This window comes from Notolepis coatsorum, assembly GCF_963971535.1.
Source record: "Notolepis coatsorum genome assembly, chromosome: 16".
NCBI lineage: Eukaryota > Metazoa > Chordata > Actinopteri > Aulopiformes > Paralepididae > Notolepis > Notolepis coatsorum.
The window spans coordinates 75843358-75865268 of NC_140180.1; the positions used below are offsets into that span (position 1 = coordinate 75843358).

The 21911-nt window shown below is 44.3% G+C and overlaps 1 protein-coding gene across 1 annotated transcript; it reads left to right on the forward strand.

Annotated features, from left to right (window-relative positions):
- Positions 1-1805: 1805 nt before the first annotated feature.
- Positions 1806-17294, forward strand: il12ba (interleukin 12Ba; the record flags this gene model as incomplete). Its single annotated transcript, XM_084332092.1, has 7 exons — positions 1806-1942; positions 5651-5715; positions 6580-6873; positions 7829-7931; positions 8171-8370; positions 9082-9239; positions 17244-17294. 7 exons carry the CDS (start codon positions 1806-1808, stop codon positions 17277-17279), a joined length of 993 nt encoding a protein of 330 aa, XP_084188218.1. The 3' UTR covers positions 17280-17294.
- Between the last annotated feature and the right edge of the window lie 4617 nt (positions 17295-21911).

The window sequence follows — 21911 nt, forward strand, 5'->3', positions numbered from 1 at the left end:
TGTGTATCGTGCCAACAGCAGTTCGTTCGTGTGTAGCATTACCCAGCAGTTCGTTCGTTTAGCTAGTGGACCTTAGCCAGTGCGCGTGGACTAAATACATTGGTACCAGCACACGAGGAGGCCTAGTCGGAGAACCTACTGGACATGTGCACAGGAGAACCGACGGCGGCGATTGCAGAACCAGTATTGGTTGGATTATATTGATTGTGGAACGTACTACCTGGAGAAGAGCATTGTTAATCTCCACTGTCGTTTGGATTTAAACACCGTGAGGATCTACATTCGGGCTGGCCTCATGGACCGAGGCTAGCTGGCTATCATCATTGCTATTGGGCAATTGGATTACAGTTATTGCTTTTGATGCTGAGCTTTGGATTACAAGGACTGGCTTCTGTACGTGAATCCCCTTCTTCTTCAATTGATCAGACTGAGTATCCGAACATTCCTCTCTCCTCCAGAGCTTACAACTCTGGGAGGAACCCCATTGTCTCCAGCGGTACCAGCGTTGCCCTCTATAATTGCCATTCTACGCCAGGCGCCAGTACCCCATCGTAGGAATTATTCTATTCCCATTGACTTATGCTACTGACTGACTTTATGCCTATTCTTCGCCATACAAGCGCGACCCTAATTCTCATATCTGTAACATTTACTGCATAATAATAAATACCCTCCAATGATATTTCTTTGTCAGTGCCGTGTTATTATGAGTGTCTGCCATATATTAGATGTACTGTCTGGCCAGTAATTAAAGTACATAACTAGCAGTGGTTTAATCTATCACAATCTTTAATACAGTCAGGGTTTTGTAACCCCTCAGTTACACCGGTGGTGGTAAGCTACAATTGCAGCCAGAGCTGCCCTGAGGCAGACTCACGGAAGCATGGCGAATAATCATCGCCTACGGCCCCTCCGACCACCACCAACATTCATTCACATGCATACACATTCATACGAGGCAAGTAGGTTAAGTGTCTTGCCCAAGGACACAACGGCAGTGGGATGGACATGGGCTTGAGCGGGATTCGAACCACCAACCCTTCGATCATTGGACAACCCGCTCTACCCCTGAGCCACGCCGCCCCACAGTGTTATCAAGAAGGCATGGCAACGCCTCTACTTCCTTAGGCACCTAAGGAAGTTCCAAGTGAGTTAGAAGATCCTTAAGAACTTCTACTCATGCACAATAGAGAGCATCCTGACTGGCAATATCACCTCCTGGTTTGAGAATAGCACCGCACAAGACCCTAGCAGACTACAGAGAGTGGCCCGTTCAGCCGAACGCACAATTGGAGGTGGGCCTCCCACTCTCCAAGACCTTTACAACAAGTGCTGCATGGGTAATGTTAGGGTTCGGTGGTGGTGTGGACCCAAAATGCAGAATAGGACGAGGATAGAGAGACAGGCAGGACACGACGGGGTGTAGTTCAACGAAAAGGCTTTACTTGTCTTTCACAAGGCAGCAAACAGGTACACAGAGACAGGTTCACAGGATATAGGAAACAGGTCAACAGTGATAACGAACTGGCAGGGGAGTAACAGGGAACCACAGCATATATAGGGAGACTAATTAACAACGAGACACACATGGGCGAAGACACAAGCTGACAAACAAAGTGACACCAAATACATGACAGGACTGAATAACAATACATACAAATACAAGAGACAACACACTAGACCAGACCAGGAAACAGAGTGGGCAACATGAACAACATGACAGAAATTACATTGAACATTAAAGACATATTGATAATACAAATGAATAGATACCAATAGTGGCAGTAGCGGGATAAGTCCACTAGATGGTGGCACATGCTTGGGGATGGGAGCAGGATGAGAAGGGAGCTGTCCACGAGAGGCTGAGGGAAAGAGGGGTGCCGGGAAGGGTCTCTGAACTGGCGGAGGGACGTGGCCAGGCTGAACAGGCGGATTGTGACAGGTAAGGCTAAGAGAATAATCAAAGACTCCAGCCACCCAAACAACTGCCTCTTTGAACTGCTGCGGTCAGGCAAGCGATACCGTAGTCTCATGGCAAGCACAGAAAGACTTCTATCCCCAGGCCATCAGGATGCTAAATGACAATAACACTATGTAACAAACCATCAAATACACTCACAGCACACACATCCACACGCACACACTCACTTTAAATAAACAACTCACTGCAGCACCCACTTTACCTACTTTATATTTATTGGTAAAGAATTTGCACTACAACTCATACCTCATCACACCTTACTGTAAATTGTACCTAAATTGTACCTCATCCCATTTCTGCATTGTACTGTATATTGTATTGTAACTCAGTTACTTTTCTACTCTGCATTGTATATTGTATATATGTACATTGAACACTTTTGTCTACATACTTGACTTCTATTTTATACTTATTATACTTATTTTATACTCTATTTTTATCTAGCACAATCTCTGGAGCAAAACAGAAAGAAGCATTTTATATAAAAGTATTCTGTATTTTTGTATGACAACTAATAAAGAAACTTGAACTTGAAAACGTGCACCGCAACCGGGCCGCACGCACCCAGCTCCACAGTCCGCATGCCGCTGGAGCTCACCACCTCGCCACAAGCGTGGGATTAGGGAGCCCCGTGGCGTATGGAGGAGGTCGTGACGGTGACCGCTGGCGTTTCCCAGGCGGTGGTGATGCCATTTTGACAAAAAAATTGCAACACAAGAACCTAAACTAGAATACACTAACTATCACTGTGTAACATGCGTTACTTTATGAAGAAGATGTCAATGTGTTGATAAATGAAGTGTGGGCCCAATATGTTAGGATATGCCAATGTCAGCATATTTGGGTCACTTGACCTTTAAGATTCCAGGTATGGGTGTGGTTAGGGGCGGTCCTAACCATCAGGGGGCCATCTTGGATTGGAATCATGCCTCATGGAGTTTTTGTTTGCTTACTGCTATTGTGAGAGGAAGGAGGGATTTTTCCAGGCCTCCTAAAAGATTCTCCATTAACCAAGGACAGTTCAGCTGCAGTGGTGCTAATGGACTGTAAAGCTGACAGGACTGTTCTTATTAAGATGTGGATCAACCCAGGACTTATCACCTTTTGGACACTCAAAGGTTTGAGTGTTGTTGGACACTACTAGCTCTACCATGCAGGCTGCATGGTCTGGTAGGCCTGAACATTATACATGGTAACATACATGGTAACATACATGGTAACATTAGACATGGTAACATTATACATGGTAACATTATACATGGTAACATTATACATGGTAACATACATGGTAACATACAGGGTAGCATTATACACGGTACATTATACATGGTAACATTATACATGGTAACATACATGGTAACATACATGGTAACATGATACATGGTAACATTATACATGGTAACATTATACACGGTACATTATACATGGTAACATTATACATGGTAACATACATGGTAACATTATACATGGTTACATTATACATGGTAACATTATACACACGGTACATTATACATGGTAACATTATACATGGTAACATACATGGTAACATTATACATGGTAACATTAGACATGGTAACATTATACATGGTAACATTATACATGGTAACATTATACATGGTAACATACATGGTAACATACATGGTAACATTAGACATGGTAACATTAGACATGGTAACATTATACATGGTAACATTATACATGGTAACATACATGGTAACATACAGGGTAGCATTATACACGGTACATTATACATGGTAACATTATACACAGGGCCGCCTGGGAGAAATGCGAGGCCCTGTGCGAGATTTAAACTGGAAAAAAACATCGTTATTAACAAAACATTCGGGAGGGGAAGGAAGGAAGAGTGGGGTAATGTCATGACATCTTACCTGCACCAAGGAACGCAGGGCGAAAGGCCGCAACACAGGTCTCCACGTTGACGAAAGGCCTCTCGCTGGTGGGACAAAAAGAAGCTATGGCCGGGGGGTTGTCATGGTGCAGGCCCGACTACATCTTCTGTCAAAGATGATGTCGTAGTCAGAGAGTGCCAGGGCCCGCTATTCTCACGGCTAATGTCAATGGTTGTAGCACAAGCTAACAGCTAACTCTAGGCTAACTAGCATCAAGCTAACGTTCCCAGGCGAGCGAAAACGAGCAGCTAACGTCGTAGCTAAACAGCTAAGTGGCTAACAGTTAGCTCAACCCGGCTATCGCTAACCACTAGCTAACGCAGAAGCAAGCTATGCGGCTACCACTGAAAAACTGTACAACATGAGAAAAGCAATACAGGCCAACACTTCAGACAGCCGCTGTGTTTTCCTCTTCTCATACGAAGAGAGAAGGGAAAAAGAAGGCAATACACGTCCCACTACAGAGTGGTGTTTACCATAGCGGTGCCGGCAACAAGTCCCTCGCGGACTATAGCCGACTTGAGCATGGAGATATTCTCATAATGAAACACCAAGCTCACCTCCCTCGCACCAGGTGCCACACATCTTTAGCTACTAGTACATTATACATGGTTACATTATACATGGTAACATTATACATGGTAACATTGTACACGGTAACATTATACATGGTAACATTTATGTTGGGGCTAATGGACTGTAAAGCTGACAGGACCGTTCTTATTGGTTTGAGATGATTTTTGTTGTACCATACGTTGCTATGGGGTGCCCCATTTATTTTGATCCTCCTTTTGTTTAATACAACACTTTGAATTTAACACTGTTCCAGTACTCTCATTCTTTATTGCTGAACAGGTTTGTTTATTATTTCAAGCTTGTTACAACTGCTGACATGTGCCTGCAACAAAAACACAAGATTAGGGAAGAGCGGAAGTACAGTCACACCCCTCTCTTAAGTGCATGGGCGAGAGTGGGCGTGGCCGGACAGGTGCAGGTGCATTGTAGCAACATTTCCCATAGTGCAGAGCCGAGCTATTACGAAATATAACTGCTACACAGTCACAGGTATGATCAGGTGACATCATGGAAGAATGAAAACGACATTTGAATATGTAATATTATGCATCGAATGTAGTAGTGGATGTAGTAGCTAGTAGGCTAAGCATGATGAAACAAACCAACTGAGATGGAAGGAGCATTACTGGTGTACAGGATGCTCTCTTTTTATGAAAAAAGGAAATCCCTGCAGTGTCCCTGAAAAGGCATTGTTCCTCAGCACAAGAAGAAAGAGCAGATCCTCCTGCCTGTACTTTTTTTTGCGTGGGGAAATTATATTTGTCTCCGAAATGTCAACTAGTCTCATAAAAGTCACGTCGGAAGCTCCGCCGTTTCATTCTGTTGGTTGTCGACGAAAAGGTGAGATAACTTAACATACTATACTAAATTGTACATTGCCAATTTGCCACTGTACTGATACCCTACTGTATGACAGAACTTCTCATTCAACACATTATTAGAACGCCTATGTATGAATTCTACAAGCATATCCTAAATATTCTGATTTCTTTCTTTTCTTTTTTCTTTCTTTCCAATTACATGTATTTATTTTTCAGCATGAAGAACATTTGACATACATTTCTGTTCAAATCCATGTAGCAACAGTAGACAAAAATGTGTGATTTTATTAGATATATTTATTTATTATATATATTGTATTACCGCCTCTCTCTCTCATTCAGATGAGAGTCTCTGTTATCAGCATCATTTGTTCACTACTACAAGTCAATGGGGAAACCCCCAGAGGTTGGACCCTGTTGCCCAACAGTAAGTTTGCTTATGATCAGATCACATCAATTATTGAACTGAACTGGGCTAAATCATTTGATCATCCTTCACACTGTGTGTCTGTCTGTCTGTCTGTCTGTCTGTCTGTCTGTCTGTCTGTCTGTCTGTCTGTCTGTCTGTCTGTCTGTCTGTCTGTCTGTCTGTCTGTCTGTCTGTCTGTCTGTCTGTCTGTCTGTCTGTCTGTCTGTCTGTCTGTCTGTCTGTCTGTCTGTCTGTCTGTCTGTCTGTCTGTCTGTCTGTGTGATTTAGATATGTGGTTCCTTGGATATGTTCACACACGTGTCGTTACTGATTTAGTGACACTATTGCAGGCCTGTCAATGAGAAGGTTCAGCTAGCAAGATGTAGTTATATCGGTGTTGTAATAGGTAGACAGACAGGTTTATTTAGTTCTATCTGTGTTGTAATAATAGGTAGCCAAACAGTGTTATTTAGTTATATCTGTGTTGTAATAGGTAGCCAGACAGTGTTATTTAGTTATATATGTGTTGTAATAGGTAGCCTGACAGTGTGATTTAGTTATATATGTGTTGTAATAGGTAGTGAGACAGTGTGATTTACTTTGATCTGTACTGTAATAGGTAGCCAGACAGTGTGATTTAGTTCGATCTGTGCTGTAATTGGTAGCCAGGAAGTATGGAGAAGAAGATGCTTTTTGTATCATTATGTCCTAAACGCATATTGAACATCTGTTGAATCATATGCATAATTTGACATGCATTCAAATGCTTTAATTCAAATGTGTGTGTGTGTGTGTGTGTGTGTGTGTGTGTGTGTGTGTGTGTGTGTGTGTGTGTGTGTGTGTGTGTGTGTGTGTGTTTGTGTGTGTGTGTGTGTCCTCTAGTTTTGGTGGTGGAGGTTGATGGCTCTGTGGGTCAGCAACCTTTGACCTGCTTAGAGTCAGCTGAGCAGGTGATGAGGAGAGATGAAGAGTTGTCGGAGGAGGACATCACCTGGCAGAAGGACAGAGTGGAGGTCTCAGAGAGGGGCAACACGGTGCTCATAGGGCTGGAGGAGAGCTTGGGAGGAGGCAACTACACCTGTCACAGCCAGGACGGAGCCGTCCTCAACCACACTGTTGTGCTGATCCAGGAGGAGGAGACTGAGAGGAGGAAGATTATAGTGAGAACTGGTGAAGGTATGGACAGAGTTACACTATCAACTATTCCCCATATGAGCAGGACTTGTCCATCCTTATCTATTAACCTCTTAATGTTCCGATGGCCCATTGCACGTCGCAGCACATTTGCCTTCGCTTGTCGCCATCACGCTGTGTTATTTAAGCATTACATCACGCGCAGGAGTGCGTTATGAGAATTAGAGCATAACGCACGACTGCGCGTGGTGTAATGTCTTTTATACAATTGGCACATTCATCCAACCTTATTGCTATACAATAAACACACATTAATTGAAGATTTATTGACAAAACCATCCGCAGAAAAAGTAGTTCCAAAAAAAAGAAGAGAAGTTGCCTCCATGTGGAAGCAGCTCGGAGGTGCGCTGTTTCAAGGCAAGAATGAAGTGAGCGTGTGTTATTGGTTTGATTGATTGATTGATTGAACATTTTATTACAGATAGACTGCTTACATCTTTATACAATTGCCGAATTCATCCAACCTTATTGCTATACAATAAACACACATTAATTGAAGCATAATGGAGATTTATTCACAAAGCCAACCGCAGAAAAAGTAGGTAAAAAAAAATAAGAGAATTTGGCCATTGTAACCTTCTCATCAGTGAATCTCTTAGTTACAACAACATTGTGTTAACCCTTAATTGTCGTGTGGTAGTGAACCTTCTGTATTGTCACAGTGAAATGGTTAACCCTTTGGTAGTGTGGTAGTGAAAGGGGTTAAAGTATGTACAATATTCACTGTTGGGTGAAACACGACGGCTGGTCTGGCCAGAAATCACACCACTTTCACACCACACTATTTTACATGCCCACTGGCAGTCTCCACTGGAATTGCTTATATTTTTACTTGCTTTAAAAGTAAAATACTAGTACACAGCTGTATACAGTAAATGCTGTCCATTTACCACTTAGCTACGAGTTACAAATATTTGTTTGTGTTATTTGTTTGCAGGTTATGTAAAATGTTGGACACAGAACCACAATGGAGAGTTCCGCTGCTCTTGGGCCTGGGATCCACACCGCCAGGGGACAGTAGTGCTCGTCAGAGCCCAACGGTACGTTCAGAAACCCTGGGATTACACGCTGTATTGTTTTATTGAGTTGTACATGTATTGTTTTAATACACAGAGTTCAGAATCCAGTCATAATTGTTTAAATTCTTAAATAAACAACTAGTTGTCAACTTGATGCGTAAATCTTCACTGGAAAGACAGTGACATCCAACAACTTCACTATTTGATGAATTTCTGTTTGTTTATTTTTACACATATAATTTACAAATATATATTTATAGTGGTCAACAGTGGACGTGTCCCTCATGCGAGGGTGACATCTCCTGTTCGGTGGACAGTAGTGGACGTGGGATCACTTGCCTGGAGAAGCAGCGCTGTCCCTATGCTGAGGAGACCCAGCGTGTCTCTGTCACCCTCTACATCAGGAGTGACAGCTTCCTGGTGGAGAGATACTCTCAACACTTTTACCTCTCTGAGATAGGTGAGCTATCCTACCTGGAAATATTCAACACTTGTACCTGTCTGATAGGTGAGATATCCTACTGGGAAATATTCAACACTTGTACCTGTCTGATAGGTGAGATATATCACCAGGAAATATTCAACACTTTTACCTGTCTGATAGGTGAGATATATCACCAGGAAATATTCAACACTTTTACCTGTCTGATAGGTGAGCTATCCTACTGGGAAATATTCAACACTTTTACCTCTCTGAGATAGGTGAGCTATCCTACTGGGAAATATTCAACACTTGTACCTGTCTGATAGGTGAGATATATCACCTGGAAATATTCAATACTTGTACCTGTCTGATAGGTGAGATATATCACCAGGAAATATTCAACACTTGTACCTGTCTGATAGGTGAGATATATCACCAGGAAATATTCAATACTTTGGTTTTCAGATCCATGTAACCCAACAATTAGTCCCTACAAACCCTGTATAATGGACAGGACTTATTTTCATGTTTATCCCATGACAAATAGTACCTTTTATTACTTAAAGGTGCTATAGATAAAAACATGTATGTAGAGTAATCATAAAGAAAAATAATTTAAATAAAAGTATTGCTTCCCCCCCAAAATAAATATGTATTAATGAAGTAGTCATTTAGAAAATGTTGCGGGTCCAAAATGAATGTTGTCGTTTACATGTTGCAGGCATGTATCCCTTCTGTTCTGTCTAGTGAAACCCGACAAGGTGGAGATCAATAAAGTCAACGGGACGACAGTAGAGTGGAGTTACCCCAGATCATGGAGCAGTCCTCACTCTTACTTCCCTCTCACCTTTGAGATCAAACAGCTCCGGAAAGACAAGGCCTGCACACACCCTGAAGCCACGCAGGTGAGGGAAAATCAACTAAATGCAGCGTATTTAAAGATGTGTTAAAGGAACACGCCAACATGGTAAATGCGCTTACCATCTTCTCCGTCAAGACAAGAAGATGGATACCAATTTCCTCTCTATTTATACTGACTTGAATTCAGCTGCTTTCATTTCTCTTGGCATCATTTACTTAACACATCAAGGAGAGCCACACATTACAGTGTGTTCTATTTCAAGGTGTAATTTCTTCAGTGTCGAGATTAAGTTACACATAATGCAGAAATAATCCATTATCAAGGTTAAAGGGGCCTGTTATGCTCTTTTTAACAAGTTAAAGGAACACGCCAACATTATGGGAAATGCGGTTAACTATCTTCTCCAATGTCAGACAAAAAGATAGGTTCCCTGGGTCTGATATCTCCCTTCCGAAAAAGGGTCCTATGTTCCCCTTCTTCCCCCTACTGTTTAATTACAGATGAGTTGGTTGGTTGCAATAAAAGCCTATATTTTGGATTGATTATTATTATATTTCTTTGATTTAATTTAAGAAAAAGACTCAATAATGTATATACAGTATATAAATACAGAATTATATATATTTCTCATTGAAGAAATAGATGTTGCATGTTTTCTGTATGAAGGATAGATTACTATATATAGCCTATATAGCCTATAGCCTATATTGCTGCCACTTCCTGTTCCAGAAGCCTTTTTTGGGCCCGGGGAACATTGGACCCTTTTTTCAGGAGCAGGGAACATAGGATCCAGAGAACAAAGGACCCTTTTTCAGGAGTTTTTCCAGGAGTGGCGAACATACACACACACACGCTCCCGCAGATATACTGATTTCCTCTCTGTGCGTTCAGTAGAAAGCTATTTGGCTGCAAGCTATAGCCTAGCTTAGCACATGGAAGTGAATATGGACCACTAGCCGTAGCTGTTGGCCAAGAACACCTCTCTAAGAGTTTTAAGCTAGGCTAGTGGTCCGTATCCACTTCCCTTCATTTGTGCTAAGCTATGCTAGATCAGTGGGGATGTTCAACTGGTTTGACATGTCAGGCTACAGTAGGTCATTGACTGACTTTGTTGTCATCCTTTATCCTTAAGTCAATTCTGGTCAATTCTATTGACACCTGTCAGTTGACCGTCAGCCAAAGAGTGAGGGCCGTGTGCGTCCGAGCTCAGGACGCTCTCTGTGACTCACAATGGAGTGAGTGGAGCCTCTACAGGTCAGTGCCCTCTAGTGGTGTCATGTGGAACATTCAGCTTAACACTAATTTCCATCTTGGGCATAGTGTAACTACAGTCTTGTGAGGCCACCTAGCTTGATCTCAAATGAAAGATCACATGATCTGAATGGTCTCACCAGGTCAATACACAAGTGATCAATGTGCAGCAGACGAATTTCACAAATGCTAATATTTCTTTTATTTTTATATATTTATTTAGCCTTTATTTTACTAGGATGTCCCATTGAGATGCAAAATCTCCTTTCCGCGATGTGGTAGAAAATAAATGGCATCAGAGGTTACACAATGAACACCTAAAACATTGAGAGTGGTAAAATAGATAGCTTACAATAAAAACAGGTCATGAGTCGCAAGTCACAATCCGGATCAGAATCAGGAGCGCACATCTTCCGCACTGTAAAGGCCTTTTCACACAGAACTGGAGCTTCCAGACCTCCTCTCTGGTAAACAAGAATACTCTGAAGACTCTGGCAGGAGCACTCATTCAAGGGTACTACGACTATGCATGCACCTCATGGTACCAAAGTACCTCAAAGGCGCTAAAAACAAGATTACAAACATCACAAAACAAACTGGTCAGACTACTGCTTGACCTGACTCCTAGAACCCACCTCACCCCTGCCCACTTTGACTACCTAGGATGTCTTAGAGTAGACGACAGAGTACAGCAACTTGCAATGGGCCTAGTCTACAAGATACACTACACGACTAAGGTACCCATGTACATGTCAAAATACTTCCCACGATCACAACACCAGAGGGAGCTCCACAAATCATGTTAAACCCAGATTCGGCTCAAACAAGGGACTAAACACGTTTAGCTATTATGCCACATCAATGTGGAACGCCCTACCCACAGCTGTAAAGGAATGTGAATCACTACCCACTTTCAAAACCACTCTCAAAGAACACCTACGGGAGACTGCAATTCGGAACTGGCCCCTGTAAATGTCCTAACCCAACCCCATCCAATGTACAGTAAATGACCTAACCCAAGAATACACAAGACCCTCCTCTTGGAACCAAGTATGGTTTCGTCGATATTCCAATGTACAGTTTTGATTGTACAATTGTACAGTTTCCCCCACCCCGCCTACCCAACCTGCCCCCCCCCCCCCAACCACCTCCAATGTACAGTCCCCCCCCAACCCAACCCCCCTCCACCCCACCTACCCAACCTCCTCCAATGTACAGTTTCTACGTCAAATGTATATACTCTCTTTTTTAGACTCTTTTTGTATCACAAACAGTACTGTATTTGCAAATCTGGTATGTCATAAATGTATAGATGTAGCAGTACTATCTATCTGTATGTCGTGTATGTCATATATGTTATGATGAATTGAAAATGTGGGACCCTGATGTAAACAAGACGAAAGTCTTTCTCTGGTCTGCATCCCCTTAACAATTGTGTGTTTTGAGCTGTACTGTACTGTACCCATTCTGCAATCTGTTAATAAAGTTTTCAATCAATCAATCAATCAATTCCTTTCCCCCCCAATGTGCCGGCTTTGGGTTGAGCCGTACTGTATTGTACCCATTCTGCAATCTGTTAATAATGTTTTCAATCAATCAATCAAACACACTGAACCTAGCAGAGACGGCCTCATGCTGCCGTCATGTGAGTGTCCAAACAGAACGCTGTGATGCCAAGGCGAGTAGGAGTAAACCTATGAAATAAGGATTGATTGATTGATTGAAAACTTTATTAAACAGATTGCAGAATGGGTACAATACAGTAAGTAAAGTTTAGTTTACAGCTCAATACTAACAACTGCTAAGAGGATGAAGACCAGAAAAAGACTTTCGTCTTGTTTACATAAGGGTCCTCCATTTTCAATTCATCAAGACATTTATGACATACAAGACCAATATACGGTACTGTGTAATAAAAAGAGATCATACAAATATATACATCCGAAGGGGAAGAAACTGTATATTGGACGGGGTTGGGTGGGTGGGGGTGGGGGGAATTTTGACATTTACCGGGGCCAGTTTCTAATTGCAGCCACCCGTAGGTGCTCTTTGAGAGTGGTTTTGAAGGAGGGTAGGGATTCACATTCCTGTACGGCTGTGGGTAGGGTGTTCCACATGTGGAGAATGTGGAGAAGGATGTGGAGAAGAGAGAGACCACAAGGTGTTCTGGAATAATGTCCTCAACCATTTTGATGAAGATGAGTGGCGGTGTAATTTTGTACACATTCCATTTTCTTTTGGTCTTTCTTTTGGACTTTCGAAAACTTTCGTTTGGAAAGTCGAAAGGAGGCAAAACCATCCCGGCAATTTCTCTATACCTGAAGCCGGCATAATGCTGCATCAACTTTGACCCCCCATTCTGTGTTCATTCCTTTCGCATGTAACAGCATGACGGCATAATGGGGTAAGATTCCCGGCTTTAACGGGCAGTGTGAAAGGGGCTTTAAAGTGTGTTTGAACTGAATTAAAGGAACAGAGAGGTCAAGCTGGAGCTTTGACTGAAGATTGCACCAGGTTCAGAGTGCAAAGTTATCAAATGCCCTTTCACTAAGGTTGGTGCTAGATCGGACAGGGTAATCTGCGTTTTATTGGGGGTTGTCAGTTTTTGGCCAAGCAGCAAAGCTACAAGTCGTCATCATTTTAACCTTAAAAGTTGTTTATAAACCTGTCCCTAATCTGTAGCCACTCCCACTACCTACACATTTTAATAAACAGAATAAAGCAAGACTGTGATATTTAAGTCGTAATCCTCAAGATACTCATATTTGTTTGTTTTGGCAAAACCTATTGGTGATAAGCGGTCATTGCTGTTGTGTGTTTACACTATTGACTTGCTTTCCATCTTGAAAGTTCATGCTAACCATTGAGTTCATCTTCTATTCGTTTCAAACAAACTGCTGTTGCTGCTGCTGACGTAAAAAAAACACATAATTTCATGTGTGCTGGATCTGGATGGTTTTCATACTAGTTTCAAGTTTGTTTATTATTTGTCACAACAAAATACAGAATACTTTATGATGAAATGCTGTTCTGTATGAGGTAATCACTATTATATCCATTGGCGATAGAGTGGAGAAATAGACATTACAGGTATAGACAGGTTTCTTGTTTATAAACATACCGTGTTTGAGCCAATCAGCAATACCCACTGAATAACGTAACCCCTACATGCGCGAGCTGCTGTGCAAAAAGAGTACAATAGGGCTCTATGGAGAAACCATGGCATTCCCCTGACTAAAAGTATAATGGAGCTCTATGTAGAAACCATGGCACTCCCCTGACTAAAAGTATAATGGAGCTCTATGGAGAAACCATGACATTCCCCTGACTAAAAGTTGTTTCAAACAAAATGTTGGATGTCATTTTGCCAAATCAGTATCGCTGTGAGTGTGAGTCTTTCACCTTTTACATATCTAGCTTTGGCATGGATTGATTGTTTAGATTGCTAGCATGGCTAACAAATGCAAATATATTTCCTAGAATTACGTTCCTTTTTGTAAGACACAAGCACATACTGGACCTCATGATCAAAAGTGTACGTAACTATCTTAGTAACTATCTTCGTAAGTAGTTTGTAAGAACACATTTACGAAAGATCTCCTCCGGATGCCTGAACGCGTGAAAAGGTGTTCATAAATGTCCAAAATGTTCTCAGTTGGGTTCCCCTGAATGAAGAACGTAACTCATTCTTAAACTGAAAGTGTGTTCTTGTACACTGGTATTTGCATACAGAAACACCCCGCCAGTTCATTATAGGGCATGCAAGGACTGTGTGCAAACTGATTCAACGGGTAGCACAAACGCAATTTGCGACTGAGCAAAATTCAATTTGATTCGATTAAAATGTATTGTCATTATACAGCACAAGTACATTGCAACGAAAATACTGTAAGTTTGGCATGTAACCAGAGTACAAATGTAACGGTAAAGTGCAATAGTAACGTACAATGCACAAGTGATTAAACTGGGTATAAAATATACTACTGAGTAATGTACAGAGTTGTAGTATTAAGATACAGGTTTGAAGGATTGCAAAACACAGGAGTGAGATGCTGGCCACTGGAGGAGGAACAGTGGGCTCAGGGTTGTCTGAAGTGTGTCAGCTGCTGCGTCCAAACACACCCAGCGTCTTTTCAGCAGTCCGATGCTGCGCCCGACGGTGGAAGTTGAGTGGGCTTGTAGGTCTCATTGAAGGCCACCTCCTGCTCCGTTTGGGGGTTGGTGAGTGGGGTCATCAATCAGAAGCCTACTGTTGCTGGAACGATTCATTGCGCACATATACAGTACGTACCAACAATAAATAATAACAATAGAGAACAACCTGTGAGGATTCGCCTGTTCCCTGAACTTTTCCCTGTCTACTCTCCTTCACCAGCCCCCACCCTTGCGATGATTTACTCTCCTCTACTCTTCACCAGCCCCCACCCTTGGACTTTCTTGTTCAATTACCATCACGCAGCTGTCATAGTTTGTGATTAGCGCCCCTGAGGGCTTTATATATCTGGACCTCCCTTCCAGTCCTTGTCGGGTCGTTCTGTATCTGTGTTCACTCTGTGTTCATGGAGTTCTGTACGTTACCATCCTGTACGTTACCATCACCTGCCGCGTCTCCGGCGTGAGACGACGTGCCAGCCATCACCACCTGTCGCCGTTTGCCTGGAGTGGGACACCGTCTTCGCTCTCTAATTCTCTACGGGAGGTTTTCCAGTGTTCCCACTCCAGACGTCAAGCCGGCGTGCCATCGCTCCCTATTTCCACGGGAGGATGGCGTCTCTTCGCCCCGGTCCCCTGGGACCGCTGTGTTCTGCGCTGCCCGTCTGCAGCATCCGAGGAGGAGGAAGAGGATCTCCGTGCCTGGAGTGGGACACCGCCTTCGCTCTCTAATTCTCTACGGGAGGTTGCCAGTGTTCCCACTCCAGACGTCAAGCCGGCGCGCCATCGCTCCCTATTTCCACGGGAGGATGGCCCCCCTCCCCCCCGGCCTCCGCCGTCGGGCCCCTGTCTCCGTGCCCGGCCTCCGCCGTCGGGCCCCTGTCTCCGTGCCCGGCCCCCCCCGAGGAGGAGGAAGAGGATCTCCGTGCCTGGAGTGGGACACCGCCTTCGCTCTCTAATTCTCTACGGGAGGTTGCCAGTGTTCCCACTCCAGACGTCAAGCCGGCGCGCCATCGCTCCCTATTTCCACGGGAGGATGGCGTCTCTTCCCCCCGGCCTCCGCTGTCAGGCCCCTGTCTCCGTGCCCGGCCTCCGCCGTCGGGCCCCTGTCTCCGTGCCCGGCCTCCGCTGTCGGGCCCCTGTCTCCGTGCCCGGCCCCCGCCGTCGGGTCCCTGTCCCCGTACCAGGCCTCCGCCGTCGGGCCCCTGTCTCCGTGCCCGGCCCCCGCCGTCGGGTCCCTGTCCCCGTACCAGGCCTCCGCCGTCGGGCCCCTGTCCCCGTGCCAGGCCTCCGCCGTCGGGCCCCTGTCCCCTTGCCAGGCCTCTGCCGTCGGAACCCTGTCCTCATTCCCTGTAAGCAGCTCTGGCCCTCGCCCTGTCCAAGGCCTTAACCCTGTTCTCTGTCCCTGTCTCAGCCCGCCTCTCCGGGCCTCTGTCCCTGTCCCCATCCCCAGTGCCCCTGGTCCTGGTCCTGACATTTAGCCCTGGCCCGTAGCCCTGGCCCTTAGCCTTTGTCCCTGACACTTAGCCCTGTCCCTTAGCCTGTTCGCCTCTTAAAGGCACAGTGCCGCTTTTTCCATATTTCCTTGACTCTAGTGTTTTTGTGTTCTCCCCTGTTTCCCTCTCCAGTGCCCCTGGTCCTGGTCCTTGACATTTAGCCCTGGCCCTGTCCCTTAGCCCTAGTCCATTAGCCTGTTCGCCTCTTAAAGGCACAGTGCCGCATTTTCCTTATTTCCTTGACTCTAGTGTTTTTGTGTTCTCCCCTGTTCCCCTCTCCAGTGCCCCTGGTCCTGGTCCTTGACATTTAGCCCTGGCCCTGTCCCTTAGCCCTAGTCCCTTAGCCTGTTCGCCTCTTAAAGGCACAGTGCCGCATTTTCCAGTTTTCCTTGACTCTAGTGTTTTTGTGTTCTCCCATAAAGGGACTGTTCCGCCTTTTGTTCTATAATAAAGATTTGCCCTGTTTTGGCTTACTCTCATACCTGTCTTGTGTTGTGCGATTGGGGTCGGTTACAAACCATAACACAACCACACTATAGCTATATGTATTCACTGTCATTTGCAGTGTTTCTGTATTGCTTTTATTATTTTCGGACATCACAATGCCTCGTTGAGTCATGACTCTATATGTAAAACATAATTGTCAATGATACAAATATTGTCGGATTTATTATTATTATAATTATTTAATTCCGAGGATGTCTGTAGAATCGACGTGAACGCAATCACCAATAATTTCTCCCAAATGAAGGCCTTAAGATCACGGGTGCCGGGGTGCACACATCTGTCCTATCTATGACTGCCTTTTCACGTTCGTAAATCCTGTTCGTAGCTACGAGCCAATCTCCGAAAAGAAACCGCTTGATCGTGCCAAAATCGTGTTACGAAGAAATGAGTTAAATAACTTTCTCCTGAGTCCGTTCCAGCATGAGGTCCACTGAGACGAGAAACCTGTCTCTAGGCATTGGTGGATATTTGTAGAGTGGTCAGAAAGAGGGCAGCTCACCAATGACAGCTTTAAGAAATGTACCAGTTTATCAATCTTCTAGTGGCTAATGAGTTCCAGTGTAATTTCTGATACAGGACACAGTGGTGAGATTAGTGATATAATGTAGAGCTGAGATTAAAACATGAACCTTTCTTTTCAGAAAGGAGAGAAGAAGAAGAAGGAAGCATCAACGTAGAGGACAAACTTCTAAATAGCAGTTTTGTAATGTTTACAAGACTACTGGAACTGGCATTGTTTTTATTTCTTATTCTTTCACAATGTCTATGTTGTATTCATCTGTGCATATTATTTATTCCAAGTTGGTGATAAAAGCCTTTAGATGTGTGTGTTTATCATTATAATAAGAAGAAGAAGAAGAATTACTATTATCATTCGTAGTAGTAGCCTATGTTATTGTTATGGTTTCACATAATTAATAAAGTACTGTAAACTGTCCAACAATGTTTGTCAAATAAAAATAATTTCTTCTCCAACATTTTATACAGTACATGTAACATGTACTGTGTGTGCATGCGTGCATGTGTGTTAATAACAATTGTAGAAAATATGTGTTGCCATTGTTCCTTTAAGATTATACTCGTTATTGGCAGTCAATGAGTTAATAAGAGCATAACAGGCCCCTTGATACTGCATTATTTCTGCATTATGTGTCATTTCATCCAGGGGCAGATTTAGGATTGTAGGAGATCTGGGGCTTAGCCCAGATGGGGAACGAAACGCACTTGTGTGAGCGTGCAGGGGAACACTTTGCTGCGACACCACAACCAGGGTGCGAACCACGGGGGAGGTAGGGGAGCCATGGCTCCCCTAGATGAGACATCAGCTCCCCTGAAAACATGATGTGAATTTTTGGGGGTCTCTAAAATACTGACAATAAATGCTATTTTTGCCATGCATTTCTCATTTTTCTGTAATTTTCTGTATCGTCATCATCGTGTATAATGCGTAAAATTGGGCTATTTTGATGTATGATTCATGATTTGCGCACTAATTCACTGTAATAGATGGCAACATGCATGCTATTCTTGCGATTACCATTCGGAGCGTGGCGGCGCTGCATATATGGCAAGATTCAAGAGGTGTTACGATTGGTGGGGTAGTGAGGGAAGGCGATAAGAACTCAGTTTGCGGACAGGAATGGAGGAGGCAGAGACGGCAGGGTAACGTGTATATATATAGACTTTACTTAGACGATGACACATTACAAAAAGAAAACATAAATGGCACAGCCGAGCTGGCTCTAATACAAACACGAAACTGAAGACACGAGAAAACAAAGATGAACAAACTTATTTCCTTGACTCTAGTGTTTTTCTGTTCTCCCCTGTTCCCCTCTCCAGTGCCCCTGGTCCTGGTCCTTGACATTTAGCCCTGGCCCTGTCCCTTAGCCCTAGTCCCTTAGCCTGTTCGCCTCTTAAAGGCACAGTGCCGCATTTTCCAGTTTTCCTTGACTCTAGTGTTTTTGTGTTCTCCCATAAAGGGACTGTTCCGCCTTTTGTTCTATAATAAAGATTTGCCCTGTTTTGGCTTACTCTCATACCTGTCTTGTGTTGTGCGATTGGGGTCGGTTACAAACCATAACACAACCACACTATAGCTATATGTATTCACTGTCATTTGCAGTGTTTCTGTAGTGCTTTTATTATTTTCGGACATCACAATGCCTCGTTGAGTCATGACTCTATATGTAAAACATAATTGTCAATGATACAAATATTGTCGGATTTATTATTATTATAATTATTTAATTCCGAGGATGTCTGTAGAATCGACGTGAACGCAATCACCAATAATTTCTCCCAAATGAAGGCCTTAAGATCACGGGTGCCGGGGTGCACACATCTGTCCTATCTATGACTGCCTTTCCACGTTCGTAAATCCTGTTCGTAGCTACGAGCCAATCTCCGAAAAGAAACCGCTCGATCGTGCCAAAATCGAGTTACGAAGAAATGAGTTAAATAACTTTCTCCTGAGTCCGTTCCAGCATGAGGTCCACTGAGACGAGAAACCTGTCTCTAGGCATTGGTGGATATTTGTAGAGTGGTCAGAAAGAGGGCAGCTCACCAATGACAGCTTTAAGAAATGTACCAGTTTATCAATCTTCTAGTGGCTAATGAGTTCCAGTGTAATTTCTGATACAGGACACAGTGGTGAGATTAGTGATATAATGTAGAGCTGAGATTAAAACATGAACCTTTCTTTTCAGAAAGGAGAGAAGAAGAAGAAGGAAGCATCAACGTAGAGGACAAACTTCTAAATAGCAGTTTTGTAATGTTTACAAGACTACTGGAACTGGCATTGTTTTTATTTCTTATTCTTTCACAATGTCTATGTTGTATTCATCTGTGCATATTATTTATTCCAAGTTGGTGATAAAAGCCTTTAGATGTGTGTGTTTATCATTATAATAAGAAGAAGAGGGAAGAATTACTATTATCATTCGTAGTAGTAGCCTATGTTATTGTTATGGTTTCACATAATTAATAAAGTACTGTAAACTGTCCAACAATGTTTGTCAAATAAAAATAATTTCTCCTCCAACATTTTATACAGTACATGTAACATGTACTGTGTGTGCATGCGTGCATGTGTGTTAATAACAATTGTAGAAAATATGTGTTGCCATTGTTCCTTTAAGATTATACTCGTTATTGGCAGTCAATGAGTTAATAAGAGCATAACAGGCCCCTTGATACTGCATTATTTCTGCATTATGTGTAATTTCATCCAGGGGCAGATTTAGGATTGTAGGAGATCTAGGGCTTAGCCCAGATGGGGAACGAAATGCACGCGTGGCAGCGTGCAGGGGAACACTTTGCTGCGACACCACAACCAGGGTGCGAACCACGGGGGAGGTAGGGGAGCCATGGCTCCCCTAGATGAGACATCAGCTCCCCTGAAAACATGATGTGAATTTTTGGGGGTCTCTAAAATACTGACAATAAATGCTATTTTTGCCATGCATTTCTAATTTTTCTGTAATTTTCTGTATCGTCATCATCGTGTATAATGCGTAAAATTTGGCTATTTTGATGTATGATTCATGATTTGCGCACTAATTCACTGTAATAGATGGCAACATGCATGCTATTCTTGCGATTACCATTCGGAGCGTGGCGGCGCTGCATATATGGCAAGATTCAAGAGGTGTTACGATTGGTGGGGTAGTGAGGGAAGGCGATAAGAACTCAGTTTGCGGACAGGAATGGAGGAGGCAGAGACGGCAGGGTAACGTGTATATATATAGACTTTACTTAGACGATGACACATTACAAAAAGAAAACATAAATGGCACAGCCGAGCTGGCTCTAATACAAACACGAAACTGAAGACACGAGAAAACAAAGATGAACAAAAACGGAATACTAATCTATACTTACAACTCTCAAGACAAACACAGCAAGGCAAGGGAGAAGACAGGAGACACGACGAGCAGGGGAACACCAAGGTACTGGAGGAAATGACGCCACGACAAGGAGAGAGAGAAACACTAATACACAGACTAACGATGATGAGCCACACCTGGCACAACCAGGCAAAAACAAAGAATACAAAATCAGACCACAAAAGGAATAATCAAACCTGGACACAAAAGGCAATAAGACACACAACAACCAGACAGGGAGACGAGACGACATCAAACAAAGGCAGGGATGGCCCAAGATGACAAATAAGCGGAAATTAACTCTATTATATTTAACCAGACCAAAATGGCCGCCTGCACCATCTGGCTCATCTGGCCACTAGAGGGAGGTAGAAGACCACTGTCAGGAGGTAGGGAATGTCCAATGTCTTTATCATAACAGGCCCACCAAGAGAACTGGGGCCGGGAGCCCGAAAAAAGAACCCAGGAGGGGCATAGCAGTCAGGGGGGCTGAAAACAAGTGCAGAGGCCCGGAGAGGGGGTCTGGAGCTGGGAGCAGAGGAGTAGGATCCAGCGCAGACCACGGCGAAGACCACGGCGAAGACCACGGCGAGGACCACGACGTAGGGCTGGACCAGACGGAGCGCCAGGACCAGTCGACGAGCCAGGACCAGTTGAGATGCCGGGACCCGGCGTAGCAGCCGGACCAGGTGTAGAGGCTGGGCAGGGCGTGGAGACCGGACCGGTTTCGGCGGCGAGTCGTGGCGTAGGATCCGGAGATGAGGAGCCTGGAACCGGTGTAGCAGCCGGACCAGGCGTAGAGGCTGGGCAGGACGTGGAGACTGGACTGGTCTCGGCGACGAGGCATGGCGTAGGGACAGGAGATGAGGGCACGGGACCCGACGTAACAACCGAACCAGTCGTAGCGGCTGGGCTGGGCGTGGAAGCCGGAGGGGAAGTGGTGACAGCCGGGGCTACACCGACCGGAACCAGGCTGGTAGTGATGAACGGATCAAATGTGGAGGCCTTGTTAGCGGTACTAGCCCTGCTCGCCCTCCGAGCCTTGCTAGGCCTCGAAGGTCTGCGAGCTGCGGGGGCTAGGCTAACCGTGGGGCCTGAGCTAGCTGTAGGGGCTAGGCTACCGGGCGCAGCTGTGCTAGCCATTGAGGCCTGGTTAACTTCAGGAACTAGGCTGACCGTGAACCTTGAGCCTAAGCTAGCACTGGGGACTGTGCTAGCTGGGGAGGCCTGGTTAGCTGCAGGGGTTAAGCTAACGGGCGGGGCTGTGCTAGCTGTGGACGTCTGGTTAGCTTCAGGATCTAGGCTGACCGTGAATCTTGAGCCTAAGCTAGCAATGGGGACTGTGCTAGCTGGGGAGGCCTGGTTAGCTGTGGGGGCTAAGCTAACGGGCGGAACTGTGCTAGCTGTGGACGTCTGGTTAGC